General features: G+C 35.0%; 1 protein-coding gene across 1 annotated transcript; it reads left to right on the forward strand.

The window, feature by feature from the left end:
- Positions 1-17,621: 17,621 nt before the first annotated feature.
- LOC107631151 (protein SUPPRESSOR OF QUENCHING 1, chloroplastic-like) lies at positions 17,622-18,968 on the forward strand. The gene is made up of 5 exons (XM_021122162.2): positions 17,622-17,691; positions 17,772-17,882; positions 18,101-18,196; positions 18,440-18,562; positions 18,846-18,968. The coding sequence occupies exons 2-5, from the start codon at positions 17,829-17,831 to the stop codon at positions 18,966-18,968; spliced, it is 396 nt and encodes a 131-aa protein (XP_020977821.1). The 5' UTR covers positions 17,622-17,691; positions 17,772-17,828.
- Positions 18,969-19,312: the final 344 nt, after the last annotated feature.

A 19,312-nucleotide genomic window follows, 5' to 3' on the forward strand; every position in this document is an offset into this window, starting at 1 on the left:
TTGCTTAGAGGTTTTGCAATTTTTGAAAAATCCTTTATAAACCTCCTATAGAATCCTGCATGCCCCAGAAAGCTTCTGATTGCCTTAACATTGGCAGGTGGTGGTAATTTTTCAATTACCTCTACCTTAGCTTGATCCACCTCTATTCCCTTGTTCAAAATTTTGTGTCCAAGGACAATTCCTTCAGTCACCATAAAGTGACATTTCTCCCAGTTTAAAATCAGGTTAGTCTCTTGGCACCTTTTTAAAACAAGTGCTAGATGGTCAAGACAGGAGCTGAATGAGTCTCCAAATACTGAGAAGTCATCCATGAAGACTTCCAGAAATTTCTCTACCATAGCAGAGAATATAGAGAGCATGCACCTCTGAAAGGTTGCAGGTGCATTGCACAGACCAAATGGCATCCTTCTGTAGGCAAATACTCCATATGGACATGTGAATGCTGTTTTCTCTTGGTCCTGAGGATCTACTACAATTTGGTTGTAACCTGAATAGCCATCCAAAAAGTAGTAGTATTCATGGCCTGTTAGTCTCTCTAGCATCTGGTCTATGAATGGTAAAGGAAAATGATCCTTCTTGGTGGCTGTATTGAGCCTTCTGTAGTCAATACATATACGCCACCCTGTAACTGTTCTTGTAGGAACCAGTTCATTCTTTTCATTATGAACCACTGTCATGCCTCCCTTCTTGGGGATAACTTGGACAGGACTCACCCAGGGGCTATCAGAAATAGGATAAATAATCCCAGCCTCTAGTAACTTAGTGACCTCTTTCTGCACCACCTCCTTCATGGCTGGATTCAGCCGTCTCTGTGGTTGAACCACTGGCTTAGCATCATCCTCCAATAGGATCTTGTGCATGTATTTGGCTGGGCTAATGCCCTTAAGATCACTTATAGACCACCCAAGAGCAGTCTTGTGTGTCCTTAGCACCTGAATTAGTGTTTTCTCTTCCTGTGGCTCTAAAGCAGCGCTTATGATTACCGAAAAAAGTGTCATCTTCTTCCAGAAATACATATTTCAGGGATAGTGGTAGTGGTTTGAGCTTTGATTTAGGAGGCTTCTCCTCTTCCTGAAGAGTTTTCAGAGGTTCTTCTATTTTCTCTGGTTCCTCCAGATCAGGCTGAACATCTTTAAAAATGTCCTCTAGCTCTGATTTGAGACTCTCAGTCATATTGACCTCTTCCACCAGGGAGTCAATATTATCATCGCTTATGCAGTATTTTGATGTGTCTGGATGCTGCATAGCTTTGACAGCATTCAACTTGAACTCAACCTCATTGACTCTCAGGGTTATCTCCCCTTTTTGGATGTCAATGAGGGTTCGTCCAGTTGCTAGGAATGGTCTTCCTAGAATGAGAGTTGCACTCTTGTGCTCCTCCATTTCCAGCACTACAAAGTCAGTGGGAAAGGCAAATGGCCCAACCTTGACAATCATGTCCTCAATTACGCCTGATGGAATCTTAATAGAACCATCAGCAAGTTGGAGGCATATCCGGGTTGGTTTAACTTCATCAGTCAAACCAAGCTTTTTGATAGTGGATGCATGTATTAGGTTGATACTTGCCCCAAGATCACTTAGAGCTGTCTTGGTACAAGCATCCTCTAATGTGCATGGTATCATAAAGCTTCCGGGATCTTTAAGCTTCTCTGGTAAGCTTTTCAGAATGACTGCACTGCATTCTTCAATGAGGAAAACTTTATCAGTTTATCTCCAGTCCTTCTTATGACTTAAGATTTCTTTCATGAACTTAGCATAAGAGGGTATTTGCTCAAGTGCCTCTGCAAACGGAATCTTTATTTCAAGAGTCCTGAGATAGTCTGCAAAGCGGGCAAATTGTTTATCCTGTTCTGTTTGGCGGAATTTCTGAGGATAAGGCATCTTGGATTTATATTCTTCAACCTTAGTTGCTGCAGATTTACTTCTTACCGAAGTGGTTGGAGAAGCCTGCCTAAGGGGGTTATTATCAGCACTTGCAAGTGTCTGATCCCCCATTGGCGTTTGAACGCCAGAATTGGGTGCAGCATGGGCGTTTAACACCAGATTGCCACCCTTTTCTGGCGTTTGGACGCCAGAATTGGCCAACCACTGGGCGTTTAACGCCAATTTTTCACCCTTTTCTGGCGTTTGAACGCCAGAATATTCCTCTCTGGGCTCTTACTATCCTCATAGGGATTTTGGGTAGTGGCTTGGTCATCCTCTGTCAGTTCCTTTCTTGGCTTTCTGCTGCCTTGAATTGAGACATTCAATGTCTTCCCACTCCTTAAATGAACAGCTTGGCATTCTTCTATTATCTGTTTAGATAATTGTTGTCTTGTCTGATTCAATTATTTTTCCATATTCTGGTTAGCATCTTTGGTTTCTTGTAGCATCTCTTTAAATTCTGCTAACTGTTTTGTTATAGAAAATAGTTGCTGATTGAGTTCAATAATTTGTTCTGGAGGACTAAGTTCAGTGGATATTGCCTCAGCCTCTTCCTTCACTGAGGTCTCACTACTTGAGTACAGGTGCTGATTTCTGGCAACTATATCAATGAGCTCTTGAGCCTCTTCAATTATTTTTCTCATATATATAGATCCACCAGTTGAGTGGTCTAGAGACATCTGGGCCTTTTCTATAAGTCCATAGTAAAAAATGTCTAACTGCACCCATTCTGAAAATATTTCAGAGGGGCATTTTCTTAGCATCTCTCTGTACCTCTCCCAGACATTATAAAGAGATTCATTATCCTCTTGTTTAAAGCCTTGGATGTCTAGCCTTAGCTGTGTCATCCTTTTTGGAGGAAAATATTGATTCAGGAATTTGTCTGATAACTGTTTCCATGTTCTTATACTTGCTGTGGGTTGGTTATTTAACCACCTCTTAGCTTGATCTTTTACAGCAAATGGAAACAATAATAATCTGTAGACATCCTGATCTACTTTCTTATCACGTACTGTATCAGCAATTTGTAAGAACTGTGCTAGAAACTCAGTAGGTTCTTCCTGTGGAAGACCAGAATACTAGCAATTTTGCTGCACCATGATAATGAGCTGAGGGTTTAGCTCAAAACTGCTGGCTCTGATGGGGGGTATACAAATACTACTCCCATAGGAAGCATTAGTGGGGTTAGCATATGACCCCAGAGTCCTTCTGGACTGTTCATTTCCACTTAAGTCCATAATGAACCTCTCTTGTTTCTGTACACACAGTTAACAAGGAAATGAAAAGATGTGTGTCTCTATGTCAGGATATAGAGCACTGGTATTGGAAGAAGGATTATGTTTTGAAAAATAAAAATAGAATAAAAGAAAAATTAAAATATTTTTATTTTTCTTTTATTTATTTAATGCTAATTTGAAATTAAAGAAATTAAAATAAAGTAAATGGGAAAAATGGTTTAAGTTTCAAAAATTAAAAGAAAAGAAATAAAGGAAATTAGAAAACTAAATTAATTAATTAATTAAAAAAGTTTGAAAAATTATGGGTGAGGATTTTCGAAAAATGAAGAGAGAGAAAGTGGTTAGGAAGTTTTAAAAAAGATATATCTTAAAATTAAATATACTTGTAAGAAAATAAATAAATAAAAGAAAAGATTTGAAAAAGATATGATTTTAGAATTTTAAAGATTGAAATTTTCTTAACAAGAAAACACCAAACTTAAAATTTTTCAATCAAAATAATAAAACAGGACAAGTAATTCGAAAATTATAAAAAAAAAAAAGAAAAAGATTTTGAAAAATTTTATAAAAGATTTTTTGAAAAATAAAAAAAAAAGAAAATTGAAAAAGAATTTGTTTTGAAAAAGATTTAAAAAGATAAATTTTTAAAATTGAAATTTTAACTTGACTAATAAGAAACTACCAAATTTTAAAAATTTTGACTAAGTCAACCTAAGGAATTCGAAAATGATGAGTAAATAAAGAAAAAGATATTTTTTTGAATTTAATGAGGAGAGAGAAAAATAATGAAATGACACCAAACTTAGAATATTTAGATCAAAACAAAGAAAACAAACGAGAAAACTTTGAATGTCAAGATGAACACCAAGAACACTTTGAAGATCAAGATGAACACCAAGAATAAATTTTAGAAATCTTTAAGAAAATAAAAACACAAAGGACACCAAACTTAAAGATTTTTATACTTTGGACACTAATAATTCGAAAATGCACAAGAAAAATAAGGAAAGACACAAAACAAGAAAAACTAAAGATCTAACAAGGAAAATAAACAAGAGCAACTTGAAGATCAAGAAAGAACAAGGAACATAAAACTCGAAAATATAAAGAACAAAAAGAACATATAATTTGAAAAATTGAAGGAAAATAAAAACATGCAATTGACACCAAACTTAAAACATGAAACTAAACTCAAACAGAAGACTCAATTATTAGTTTATTGGTTTTTGTCTATTTATTAAAAATTTTTGAAAAAAAAAAGAAATCTAGAAAAAGGAAACAAGGATTTTAAAATTTTAACAAAAACAATAATAAAAGACTCAATTTTAGTGACTCTAAACCAAAAAGATAAATTTTTCCTAATCTAAGTAACAAGATGAACCGTCAGTTGTTCAAACTCGAACAATCCCCGGCAACGGCGCCAAAAACTTGGTGCACGGAATTGCAATCACACCTTTGCAACTCCGCACAACTAACCAGTAAGTGCACTGGGTCGTCCAAGTAATACCTTACGTGAGTAAGGGTCGATCCGACGGAGATTGTCGGGTTGAAGCAAGCTATGGTTATCTTGTAAATCTTAGTCAGGAGATTAATGATAAAAATGATTTTGTTTATGAAAAGTAAATAACATGAAATAAATGGTACTTGTGATTCAGTAATGAGGAACAGGTTGAGGTTCCGGAGATGCTCTGTCGTCTGAATCTCTGCTTTCCTACTGTCTTCTTCTCCAAGCACACATGGCTTCCTTCAATGGCAAGTTGTATGTTGTGGATCACCATTGTCAATGGCTACCATCCGTCCTCTCAGATGAAAAATACCAGGCACGGTTTCTGTACGGCTAATCAATTGTCGGATCTCTCGTCTCGGATGAAAAATACCAGGTACAGCTACCGCATAGCTAATCATCTGTCGGTTCTCACTTGTGTCAGAATAGGATCTCTCTATCCTTTTGCACACTGTCACTGTGCCCAACATTCGTGAGTTTGAAGCTCGTCACAGTCATCCTGTTCCAGATCCTACTCGGAATACCACATACAAGGTTTAGACTTTCCGGATCTCAGGAATGTTGCCAATTGGTTCTAGCCTCTACCACGAAGGTTCTAATCCCACTGACTCGGTCCGTGGATTAGAGACCCAAGAGATACGCACTCAAGCTGTCGCCCAATGACTACGTTGAGCTCAGGTAGAATAGGAGTGGTTGTCAAGCACGCGTTCATAAGTTTGAGAGTGATGATGAGTGTCACGGATCATCATATTCTCTATATTGAAGTACGAGTGAGTATCTTAGAACAGAATCAAGCGTGATTGAATAGAAAACAATAGTAATTGCATTAATGCATTGAGACACAGCAGAGCTCCTCACCCCCACCTATGGGGTTTAGAGACTCATGCCGTAGAAAATACAATATGAGATGTAAAATTTCATGAGTTACAAAATGAATCTCTAAAAGTAGTTTTTATACTAAACTAGTAACTTAGGTTTACAGAAAATGAGTAACTAAGTGCAGATAGTGTAGAAATCCACTTCCGGGGCCCACTTGGTGTGTGATTGGGCTGAGCATTGAAGCTTTCACGTGCATAGGCCATTCTTGGAGTTAAACGCCAGCTTTGGTGCCAGTTTGGGCGTTTAACTCCAATTCTGGTGCCAGTTCTGGCGTTTTACGCCAGAAAAGGGTCTCTGGCTGGCATTGAACGCCAGTTTGGGCCATTAAATCTCGGGCAAAGTATGGACTATCATATATTTTTGCAAAGCCCAAGATGTCCACTTTTCAACGCAATTAAGAGCGTGCCAATTGGGCTTCTGTAGCTCCAGAAAATCCACTTCGAGTACAGGAGGGTCAGAATCCAACAACATCTGCAGTCCTTTCTCAGCCTCTGAATCAGATTTTTGCTCAGGTCCCTCAATTTTAGCCAGAAAATACCTGAAATTACAGAAAAATACACAAACTCATAGTAAAGTCCAGAAATATGATTTTTTCATAAAAACTAATAAAAATATAATAAAAAGTAACTAAAACATACTAAAAATTACCTAAAAATAATGCCAAAATGGGTATAAATTATCCGCTCATCAGCTAGTAATCTGGGGATTGCGTGCTCGCCCACCCTTACGATCAGAAAGAATGTAGGTAGGACAAAACCACATTCTCACATCTCCACCGGAACACTAAGTAAGCGGAACAAAACCTCCGTCCTTGCCAATCAATAGTCATCATTAACCAAAACCATCATAATTAAATTCATAATCATAATCATCATTAATCATATCATCAATAACATAAACATCATCCCCAACCATAATCTCTCACGTATATCTCATTTTAGTCATAAGCCTCGACTCAAATATTATTTTCTATCAATAATCACATAATAACACAATTCACATCATAACCATCAACGCAACTCCATTTCTACTTCGTACACTTTAATGTCCACTGAAGAACCGAAGATTGATGGTTCAAAGGTTATAAAAACTCTCGTTGCAAGTATAGTTACTAAACCAAGCAATCAACCTTTCTTACAAACGTTTTGGGTGTCACAAGTAACAAACCCCTTTTAAAAATTGTTAACCGAGTATTCAAACCTCGGGTCGTCTTCTCAAGGAACTACAAGGAAGTATGTTCTTATTACTGGCTATAAAGGTTGTAATCGGGGTTTAGAAGGTGAGAAGCAAGTGATTTAAATGACAAGTAAAGTAGGTGGCAATTGAAATAAATAAACACTGTAAAGCAACTTTTGGCAAGGTAAGAGAAATTGGAAGTCCAACTTGGTTATCTCCCTCAACAATAATGAAAGTTGAATATAAATTCCACTTAGTTAACCTTTACTAAAGTAAAGGAAAGTCAAGGGACTAATTAGTTTGACCTTCGAATCCTATGTATTTTCCTAAGAAAAAGTTGGGATTATTGAAGTTCAGTTCAATTAGCAAGATAACGATTATCAATTATGCTGAGTTTAATAATGTTGAGTTACTGATTTCTTAACCAAGATCAAAAGGGAAAAAGTAAAATTGTTGGAATAAAAATGTCCTTAGATGGGAAGAAATGGTAACACAAATTAAGGAGAAAGCAATCAATAACTGAAATACCTCAAATAATCATTAATTCAAATCATAACATGGGAAGGATTCATAAGTCAAGTTGGCAACATTTATAGGTACGAATAAAAGCATTAAAGTAAATATTAAACCTGGATCGAGAGTCACTCTTACAAACTAAGAGAAGTCCTAAATCCTAATCCTAATCCTAAGAGGGAGAGGAGAGAACCTCTCTCAAACTAAAACTAAATCATGGAAAGTGAAAATTGGCGAGCTCTCCCTCTGAATGGATGCGTTCCCCCACTTCATAACCTCTGGTCTACGCCTTCTGGACTTGGATTTGGGCTAAAAAGGGCTTCAGAATTCGCTATGAGCGTTTTCTGCAATTTCTGGTGCGTGGCCTCTGTCACACGTCCGCGTGGGTCACGCGGTCACGTCATTCGGAGCATTTCCTTGCCACGCGGTCACGTCAGTCATGCGACCGCGTCATGTGCGTTCTGCTTAAGGCGCACGGTCGCGTCAGTCATGGGCCGCGTCCATGCGATCACGTGGATGCCAGTTTCTTCAGAAGCTCCGTTTGGTGCTTTCCTTCCATTTTTGTATGTTTCCTTTCCATCCTTTAAGTCATTCCTACCTTAGAAGATCTGAAACTACTCAACACACTAATCACGGCATCGAATGGAAATAAAGGTAATTAAAATAATTAATATTAAAGCATAGAAAACATGTTTTTCACATACATTACATAATAAGGAAGGGAAAGTAAAACCATGCAATTAATATGAATAAGTGGGTGAAGGATTGAATAAATCACTCAAATTAAGCACAAAATATATCATAAAATATGGGTTTATCATCCACCAGGTTAGGCTTAGGCCGTTACATATGGCTTGCGGGTATGAGGTGTCTAATACGATACCTTAGACTCGAAGTCAAGGTTGCAAATTAATTTAAATACGATGTTATCTTCTATAAACAATCTCACCCTAACCCAAACACATCATCTATTTTTCATTTAATCCCATCACATCATTGTTTAATTATTCACTTTAGGGGCTAACAAACCAAGCTTTTATAATCCTCAAGTTCAACTTAGAATAGACCTAAAGACCCTTAACATTTATCTTATAATTCTTAAAAATCACACTTTTATTATCACATTCTTTAAATAACTCTCTTTCTCTAAACTCTTAGGCTTAATTGTATTAAAACCTCATACTCACACTTCTTATTCCCAAATCCTTGAGTTGATAATTAATTAATTTTTTAAATATTTAATTAAATAAATCTCTTTTCAAGTTAACTTTAATTACTTATTTATTTTTTTCGTTGTTAATCAAGTAAGTTTAACTCACCAATCAATTTTACCAAATCAATCACAACCATAAAAACTCATTTTTATTAAACCAAGTTTCCAAACTAACTTCAATTCCACTTTAAGTTCATTTTTAATTATCCATTACTTTAAATTCAATAAAAATCCTCAAAATATAACTCCTTAATTAGAATTAATTAAATTAAAATCCAAGAGAAAATCTCTAGTCTTTATGAAAGAGACAATAATTCTTCTCATTCTTGTTATTCAATTTCGTTTAAAATTTTATAAATATTTTGGCAGAATCTCCCCTAAAACTCAAATTTTTCTACCCTTCAAAGGTTCCATCCAAACCAAACATCTCTCAAATCCTTCTCAATCTTTCCAATACCAAAGAATTTCTCAACATATACAAACCAAATTTCTAATATCAGTGTATTTATTTTCTTATCTTAATTTATCTTTAAGTAATTAAATTTTTACACATTAGGACAACAAATAATTTGTCCAAATACTAATCTGCTCACGAAGAGGGTTTAAGCATTGTTACTAATTAATTTTATTATTAGAGCATTTAATCCTTTTTTAAACTGTTATCAACTTTATTCAATTACAAAAAAAATCATAAATTATCAAAGCTTAATTAATCAAACTTTGATAAAGATAAGCAAGCCATAAAACAATCATCAACTCAAATGCACATATTTTCTAAACTTTCAAAGCATTCCGAATTTGCAAAACAAACATCTCCTACCTCGATTAGCCGAAACCCCATAGAAATCCAAAAATGCAGTAAGCCTTATTATTATAACCTGCAACAACAATAGCTCTAGCAAAACAAAAGCAACATGAGGCAGTTAGGATAGCACAACAGCGACTAATCCAACAGCTCACGATAGTTTAAGGCTAAGCAAAGGCGTAAAGAAACATCAAGTAGGTTAGGACATAGTCAATTAATGGAGCATTATGGCAAGACAAGAAAAAACATAATCAGTCTTACTAGAGAAAACAAGAGAATGGAGCATCAGCAGCTCTAGTGACCCTCCCTGACGACAACTGTAACAGCCTACCCTTTAATAGCCTTATGCTTAAGTCATAATTCAATGAGGGTTTGGTGCTATGACACAAGGCTGAGATATAAATACTTATGTATAGAAGGAGATATTAAAATAAAAGCCTGTGAAGGGATTTAAACCCCAGATAAAAAGATAATTCACCAATCGTTCACACTCGATAACATACATAAGTGCGTCGGAAAAGTAGATAATTAAAAGTTTAAAGAAAGAATAAGGATCAAGAGACATATATAAGTATATATAAATATTTACTAGTATCGACCCACGAAGATTAGGCCGGCTAGAGTTACAACAGTAAAATAGTTTGATATACATAACATATCTCTCCACATATACATCAAAAGTCTCTAAAGGCAAGTTTTCAAAATGAATATATTATATGAGTTTTTCCAAAACAAGGAGAGAATCTAGAACCAAAACAGAAACAAAAAGTCTCTTTTGCCATCTTCCAGATAAAACTCCTGCTCACTGAGGAGCGTTGGGACTTGCATCTGAAAAATAGAAATATATATGGGTGAGAATCCAAACCACCGAGTTCTCAGTAGGGTAAAAGTTCCGAATTGATACAATATAAGGTAATAGGAACTCTCTTAGAAATCTTAATTTTCAAAGTTTCATTGATCCGAGCCTAGGATTCTCGTAAACCAGAAAATGACAATTTGCCTAAGGGATTCTAATCTATCTATTTATTCTCAGTTTTTCACAAATATCCAATCACTACATCATATCAAGAACAACCCTTAGTGTCACCATCACCAACATAAGGGATATCTCAGTTATTCAAACACATACAAAACAATACAAGGAATACACAAATAGAGATAACAGATAAATCAAGTAGCTCAAATAGCATATAAATAGAATTATTCAACAAGGCAAACCAAAATACAAGATGCACACCCAATCATACACACAAATGCGAATGATGCATGCCTGCCCTACTAGCCATGAGCTCACGCGTCGGTTTTATTTCCAGAACCCGACATGAGTAAGCAGGATTAACCAAGTGTCCTTACCCATAGGTTCCACAAGCAAGCGAGATTCACCAACCATCCTTGCCTGGAACACACAAGCGAGATTAACTACCGTCCTTGCCTATTACATTAGTCTATGAGTAAGCCGGATTCACCATTATCCTTACCGGGTGCCTCGAACAAGCGAGATTAACCAAGAGTCCTTGTCCGAAACAAATATTAGTCAATGTGCAAGCGGGATTAACCACCGTCCTTGCCATTGCAGTAAATTTCAAGCAAGCAGGATTAACCACCGTTCTTATCCAGAAAACCAAAACAAGCGGGATTAACCATCGTCCTTGCCCATAATTTTCTAAAAATAAATCATAAATAAATATAATAAATCATAAATATCTCATTATTTAATTTTCAAAAATTCAAGGTCTTACACTCGGAGCCTATAAAACAGCCTTCAAAATCCCAATCAGCATGTCACCATATCAACTAGTTTATGGTAAAACTTGCCATCTACCTGTTGAATTGGAGCATAGAGCATATTAGGCGAACAAATTCTTGAATTTTAATGCCAAAGCTTTAAGTGAAAGAGGACTGCTACAACTCAATGAACTTGATGAGTTTACGAGTGAGGCATATGACAATGCTCAGCTATACAAGGAGAGAACAAAAAGATAGCATGACAAAAGAATCATCTCAAGAAATTTTGAACCGGGGCAGAAGGTCTTGTTGTTTAATTCACGGTTGAAGTTATTTTCTAAAAACTCAAGACAAGGTGGCCTGGATCTTTTGTGGTGAGTAAAGTGTCTCCTTATGGACATATATAGGTAATGGAAGAAAACACAGGAAGAAAATTCACGGTGAATGGGTAGAGACTAAAGCACTATCTTCGAGAGAAAATAGACCGACAAAAATTGGTCTAACTTCTATCCTAGAAAGTGCTAAAAGTCAAGCTAGTGATGTTAAAAGAACGGCTTATTGGGAGAAAATCCAATCACTTAGTATCCTTTTGCTTATTTAGTTAATTTTTATTTCTTTATTGATGTGTCAAGATCCATAAAAACTAGCAGGGGTGCTCAACGCCCAACACTGACGCCCAGCACCCATGAAGAAGGAAAGGCATAGTGCCTAGTGCCAAGGGTTGGCGCCCAACACCAACTAGCTGAGCTCGTTACGATGCATGACGCCCAGCTCCAATGAACAAACTAAACAATTAAAATGCATGGCGCCCAACGCCCATGCTTGGAACCCAGCGCCATGACTGGCGCCCAGTGCCTGCGATGTTGGACCAAGGAGGGGTGTCCACTGCCAGTGGGTTCCGCCTAATGCCAACGAAGCTCCTTATATTGCATGGCACCCAGCGCCCATGATTGGCGCCCAACTCCTTAAAAGCCATTGATTTTCTGCTCATAGTTTTTCCTGGATTCTAATTTTATTAGTCTATTTTTTGTTGTTGCATGGTCAGAAGAAGAAGAGGCCCAAGAGACTGATGAAGATGAGGATTGAAAAGCTCACAAGAAGTGATTTTATTGAGGTTTTTCATTCTCTGTTACTAGTCATATGTCTTTTACTACTTTGTTTTCTTTTGCACGGTGTGTATGATATTTTTGTGTTTTCAATTTTTTTTCTTTTGTTTTCATTTGTTTAGGCTTTAATTTATTTAATTTTGTTTTATTATTTTTGTCCAAAATTTGTATGCATCAGAGAATATCTACTGAAGTAATTGAAAAAAATAAAAAAATGTTAAATAAGATTAAGAAAAATGTGGGTGAGGTGAAAAAAGATGTGATTACATAATGGGTTCAGTATGTGTCAAATTTGAGAACAAGATCTAGAAAATTATTATAGATATCCTTAAAAAAGTCTAAAACCATAATGCATTTAGAATGATAAGAATTGTGAATGTAAAAAAACAAATAAAAAATAAAAAAAAGGGAAAAAGAAAAAGAAAAATAACCAAGGGTTGGAATATCATGTCTAGGATCCATAAGATAAAAAAAATTTCTAGTTACGTGCTTTTGGTGTTATTCTGTCAAGGAGAGACTTGGATGAGTAAATTCGATGGGTACTTTATCACCTGATACCTTGAACCAACTAGTTCGAGAGTATCAATTGAAAATCTATACTAAAGAGTTACTTTAAGACAAAATATTGAGAGTCCAGAGACTCTAAGCACCAATGTCTGGGATATATGGGATAAAAAGATTAAAAGATATCCCTAGTTATGTGCTTGTGGTGTTATTGTGTCAAGGAGGGACTTGAGTGAGTAAATAAGAGAGGTGCTTTATTATCCGATACCTTGAGCTAACTGGTTTGGGAATATCGATTGAAAATCTATACTAAAGAGTTGTCTTGAGACAAAATATTTAGAGTTAAAGTGCAAGTATCTCCCCCTGATTAAGAAAAAAGTGTTGAATATTACAATCACAAGAGCTGAAAAGGAAAAGCGAGTTCATGATTAAAAACTATAAAAAAGATATCTATAATATCATCCACATTAGATTCTTAAATATTCATAGTTATAATTTATAGGATCATGGGACTAATGGAAGGCCATATGTGATCACATAAACCACTAAAAACTTAATCGCATATCAGAACTAGATTTCATGAAATAATTCTTCAATTCCCATCACTAAGATAATCTCTGTTCTTTTTGTTTCTTGGGAATAAGAAAAGTTTTAAGTTTATTGTTGTAATACCTTGACATCTTTACTAGTTTATTTTAGTATTTATTTTAATAAAAATTAGTAATTTTCTTAGGATAATTGAGGTTTTCACAGCTAATCTATTTTATTTGGAGTAGTGTTAGACTTGTTGTGTATTTAGGATATTTTCAAGAAAATTTAGATGACGAGAAGAAAAGTCAAAAATAATCACGGAAGGTGGGACGCCCAACGCTAACCCACTTGCGCCTAGCACTCATGAAGCCATCAAATGTGGGCACCCGGAGCCAAAAAATGTCAAAGGTGGGTGCCTAGTGCCCAAAAATATTAAGGGTGTGCACCTAAGCACCCAAAATTGGCACCCAGTGCCAATCCCCCTGCGCCCAATGCCAACTCCTCAGCACTCAAGATTTTCTCACACCCAAGGGCCCTAGCACCAAGTGCCTAACCTTGACGCGTAATGTCTTCGAAGAACAAAGAAAAAACTTTCCAGCGCCCATGATGAGCAACACAATTTGCACTTAGCGCCCATGATCAAGACCAACCAAAGAAGCCCTGGTGCCTAGCACAACGGGCCAGCACCCAGCGCCCATACACTCAAACCCAGTCTTCCTTCAGCAACAATAGACATTTTACACGGTCCACACACTCCAAAAATTTAATATTCGATTTCAGTTAGTTTAGATTTAAGATTGTGTTTAGTTTATCTTGTCCTTCTAAAAAAGATAATATTAGGTTTGGTTTAAATTTAAACATTAGGTTAAGATTTAGATTATAAATAAGCTGGAGACTAATAGTCTTAGCATCCATCATTCATTAGCATATTTCATCTTTTGTTTTGTTTGTCTCCATGAGTCACTATTTCCTTTGTGTTAGGATTAGGAGCTCTGATCTGTTTAGTTTTATGAATTGATAATGATTGTTCTTTTTGTTGATTTGTGCATTGATAATTTTAAGAGCTTGAGTTTCGTTTTATCTAAATTATTAAAGGTATTGGAAAATATCTCTAGTCTGTCTTGGCTTTCTTTATTATGCTCGGAAAGTTATTATTAGGATTAGCTTGAAACTCATTCTCGTAACTTTTCAATTGACTAGGAATAGCTTTAAACGTTATATGACATTAAATCAAAATTGCACTTTAATCCTCTTAATGTTAATTAATTGACCAAAAAATTGGCTATTGGTTAAGATGAGAGAAATTAAATCATCAAGGGATTGGGATTTGATTATATATAATTTATCGTGAAAATATATTTGTATGAATTAAGGTAATAAACATAAATGTTTCTTTTTCTGAGAATTAAACATCTATGAACCCATAACATCTTCATCCACTATCAATCCATCTCATCATTGCTCAGTTTTTATTGATATTGCTTTAAGTTCGATTCTTCCTCTTACAAAAGTTCGTTAATCTAATTAGAATTTCAATTAGACATTGTTTGTTCAATCCTTTAATTCTCGTGAGAATGATACCCACTCGTTGTAATATCACTTGAATCAATTTGGTGCATTTGCCAAAGTTCCCGTCAGACACCAGAAATTTGCAAAAAATCAAAATTGAATTAGAGGTCAAACTCAAAGTATAAAAAAATGGGACACTGAAAAATAATTGAAAAAATTAAATCGATTAAATTAAAGAAAAACTCACCACAAATACAATGGCAATGATGAAATATTAATCAAAATTCTAAAGAGAGAAAGACTTAGAGAGAAAATTCATTGAGTGAGAGTGAGAAAGTAAAGAGAAAAGGGAGGTTTTTGAAATGAGGGGGAGAGGGAATGGGTTCCGTTTTAAATTCGATCGCTTAAGTCGTCGATAAAATTGTATATTGACGGCGTCAAAATGCACCATTTTATTAATGGAATTTTACCAACGGTTTACCAATAGTGAGTCAATAATAAGGTTGGCGTACAGAAAAATAATTTATTTCTCGTTATAAATTTAAATAAATATTTAATGTCCTTTACTAAAAGCTCGGCCATCGGTATTTAATAATTAAATTATTTTTTAAATAAAATAATTTTTCGCCGTTAATAAACTTATTTCAAAAATTTTAGTATTAGTTATTTACTCACGACCATATCGTAGGTAACCACTTACGTTGGTAATATATTTATGCATCTACTAGTGTCAAGATGGCGTCAAATTTTGTTGACTACTTGCCTATTGATAAACTTAATATTTGAAAAAAATAATTTTTTTTTATTTTATCGACGCCTTCGTGGTCAAGCCATCGGTAACCTCCGCCTCCACAACTTCTGTTGATAGCGTCTTAGGTAAGTAGCGTGTGTGTAGCAGTGATAGTAGTTAATATTAGGTTTAATTACTCTATTGGTTCCTATAGTTTTGCGAAATTTTTAATTAGGTCTCTATACTTTTTTTCCTTTTAATTGAGTCCTTGCACCAAATTTTTTTTTTTAATTGAGTCTCAAGACTTCTTTTTCCTTTTATTTAAGTCCCTGCCTATACAATTAAGCCAATTACTATCAAGAGAGACCTAATTGAAAAAAAATTTGGTGCAAGAACCCAATTAAAAAAACATATAGGGACCTAATTAAAATTTTCGCAAAATTATAGAGACCAACAAAGTAATTAAACCTCAATATTAAGGTTTTATGTTTGCAACAAAAAAAATAATTAAAAATCTTAATTCATTTTTTTAGTTATTTTTTTAATTTCTAAATAGAACTTTTGAATTTTTATATTGTTTATGTTTTCAAAATATAAATTTTACTTATTTAAATATTAAGAAAATGCTAAATGAATAAATTAAAACTGCCTATTATTATTATTCTGTCAATAATACCATAGTAGCTATGGGATCTCTCGATTACAATGATGATTGAAACTTTTTTAAAAAATCTGATGATCCACCACTTGAAAGTCATATATTCCTCAAATAAAAGTTGTGGACTTATGGAGATTCTGCATGGGACAGGACATTACAAGTTGAGTTTGTGATAACTTTTATTCATTGGCTGGTTTTAATATTAGTCACACTACTTTGGCGGTGATCTCCAACTTTTATATTATTTTCCTCATAGATTTTATTTGTCTGCATCGGTCACGGTTATGATATATATTCCGATTTGTTCACCAATTTGTCTTGGTCTCATGGAATCAATTCAGTGAATAGGATTCCCAATCAGTTAGAGGAAACATGAATAAATAAACATGGAACTTTAACTTTTTTCGGTGGATAAAGAATAATCTGAACCTTGAAGGACCAAGTTATAAAAAAATGTATGGGTTGGTTCATAAATAAAGTAGAATAACGATTGAGAGAAATTTAAAAAAATTTTAGAATTTTTTATTACAAGAAAGTACCAATGGCGCGTCATGGTGGAGGAGATCTGCACGGTATCATCGCCGCGTCGTCTTCCCCGACAAGTTCTCCTCTTGTTCTGCTTTTGCTCCAGCGGATGTGAAGCACTCGGAGCACAGTTTGGGCGCAGATTCAGTGTCACTGACTGAGGAGATCTGAGAGAAGAGCAAAACAGAGAGATTCAGAGAGGAGAGAGAACTCGCCTCGCCATCGTCCTGCCGTTGCCACCGCAGTTCATCGCCTCTCCAGATCTGGTCGCAATGCCCAAGCCTCTGAGGATGTTTCATTACGACCTCTTTGACGAGACGCAGAACAAGCTTGATTATATCCTCTCTCTCTCTCTCTCTCTCTCTCTCTCTCTCTCTCTCTCTCTCTCTCTCTCTCTCTCTCTCTCTCTCTCTCTCTCTCTCTCTCTCTCTCTCTGTTAAGAACTTCCTCGAGTGCCGCCTCCATATTCTCGTCTTCAAGTCCGGCATGGCCAAGTTCATGCATCAGTGCATATTAGGTCTTTTTACATCTTTTCACATTTTTCCTCAATTTAGGGTTTTTAAATTCCTAATTTTCTATCACTCATGTTTCTTTGTTTTTTTGTGCTTACTTTAAAGTTTAGAATCTAATTTCTTAAACATTCAAGTAGCTCAAAATTTTAGTCTGATCTCTTTGTTGGTTTCTAGGCTTTTGATAAATTATTTATGTATCTAACTTGGTTCAAATGATTGTAGATGAAGGATGATTTCAAGAAGTGACATAAATTTTACTGTGAACAGCTTTTTCACAGGCCAGAGAGGAGGTTCATTGAGCTGGAGGCTCTGGAGAAAATTATACAGAAAAGAATATTGTCAGTACTGAAAATTTCAGTGGAGGCTCTGTTGGATATAGTATGTAGTCTTGGGAGTTTGTTGTAAAATTTTTATCACAGATAATGTTTAAATCTCCTTATTTGGAAAAAGAAGTGGAGATTGAATGTTGAAGTTTTGGCATTTAGCCCATGAGTGAGCAACTGTGGCTTGTAAATGAGAAGTTCTAATTTAATATTTGTCGTTAATTTCCTTTTACTGTTCAAGGGGAAACACTCAGATTGTTTCAGAATTTTCATCGAAACTTGATTGGCTGAATACAGCTCCACTACAATTTCGCAGGGTACCTTTCTTCAGCTTGTGTTATAATCCGAATAAAATATTTGCAATAACTCATTGGATTGTGGTTCTATCTTTTGACAGGATCTAAAAGGAAAAGTTGTTGTCTTAGATTTCTGGACTTATTGTTGTATAAACTGTATGCATGTCTTACCAGGCCTAGAGTTTTTGGAGAAGAAATACAAAGATATGCCGGTAATTTATTTTAAATTTCATTTTTCTATATTTTGGATATAAAATGTTGCATTTGTGTTTCTGCTTTATAAAATTTTTCTAGACTAATTTAAAAGCACTTCATGATATGAGCTTAAAATTTTCTCTGTTTGTTCAGTTTTCTTCTGCATGAAGGTGGCCAGTCATTATTGACATTGAAAACATGAGGTTATAATTTTATGTATGCTTTATATATCCAGTTCATTGTTGTAGGTGTTCATTCTGCGAAGTTTGATAATGAGAAAGATTCTGAAGCCATTCGTAATGCAGTTCTACGCTATGATATCATTCATCCGGTACGACAAAAGTTGGAATTCAATTAGTATTTCAAAGTCCATATTCTTTTACTTGAAATTTAACATTTTTAAATATTATCAGGTCTTTATCCTCTTCTGCTTATGAAGAACTGATATATCATGGTTATTCTGCTCCTATTTTGTTTTATTGTTGCACTACTGTTAATTTTAATGCTTTAGGACTCCTGAACACATGATTAACAAAACTTGTTCTATCAAATTTCTATTTTGACTCATTTGTAGGTTGTGAATGATAGTGACATGTATCTTTGGCGCAAGTTAGGCATAAATTCATGGCCAACATTTGCTGTCGTTGGCCCCAATAGTAAGCTCCTAGCACAACTTGCTGGAGAAGGTCACAAGAAGGTACTGATTCAAATTGATATGTTGAATTAATGAAATATAATTTTGAGATATACTGATACTTGTAGTCATTCTTGTTATAGCTATTAAGCTTATTACAGTGTGGTGATTTAAAAAAGTTTTACATTGTTCCTGTTTTGGAAAGGATCTTGATGATTTTGTGGAGGCAGCACTAATGTTAGCAATTGATATCCTCAACAACATGTTTTTTATTTCTATCTCTATCTCTGTTTCTCTCTCTCTCCCTTAACTTCAAATTAAACCTCAAATCCCAAAATGTATTCAGGTGGTTACTGACCTTGATGGGAACTTCATTGTACAAATTGGTAGTAGTTGGGAGCAAGGTCTGCAGGATGATTCATTTTATGATGTCACCTTTAACAAATTGGTGATAGTACTTGAAATTTAATGGAGATATAGAGGAGACAGAGGATTCGATAAGCTAATCAATCTTGCTATTCTTTTTTTTATTAATCAAACTAGTATTTTGTGGATTATGTTGGTATATAAATTTTTAGGAATTTCGTTACCTGATATACTCATTCTGTTCAAACAAGAGACTATAGTTTTTGATACGCTATTACTATTAAGGGTGAGTTTATGTTTGGCAACTTTTTTTCTCTGAACGTAGACATAATTTTATATTCTAAAAGTGCGTTCACTTGACGCATATGAAACTGTAGCTTTTACGCACTTAACGTGTGTTTAGGTTTGTTACTGGTTATTATTGGTTTTAATAATTTTCTCCATAAT

Source organism: Arachis ipaensis, chromosome B1 (assembly GCF_059453495.1).
Source record: "Arachis ipaensis isolate K30076 ecotype BB chromosome B1, ASM5945349v1, whole genome shotgun sequence".
NCBI classification, from domain to species: domain Eukaryota; kingdom Viridiplantae; phylum Streptophyta; class Magnoliopsida; order Fabales; family Fabaceae; genus Arachis; species Arachis ipaensis.

Excerpts from the sequence above, each read along its gene's own strand:
- LOC107631151 (XM_021122162.2), top strand. The coding sequence starts at position 17,829 with ATGCATGTCTTACCAGGCCTAGAGTTTTTGGAGAAGAAATACAAAGAT. Across the intron at positions 17,883-18,100 it reads AGAAATACAAAGATATGCCG|TTCATTGTTGTAGGTGTTCA; the intron begins GTAATTTATTTT and ends TTATATATCCAG. Across the intron at positions 18,197-18,439 it reads GCTATGATATCATTCATCCG|GTTGTGAATGATAGTGACAT; the intron begins GTACGACAAAAG and ends ACTCATTTGTAG.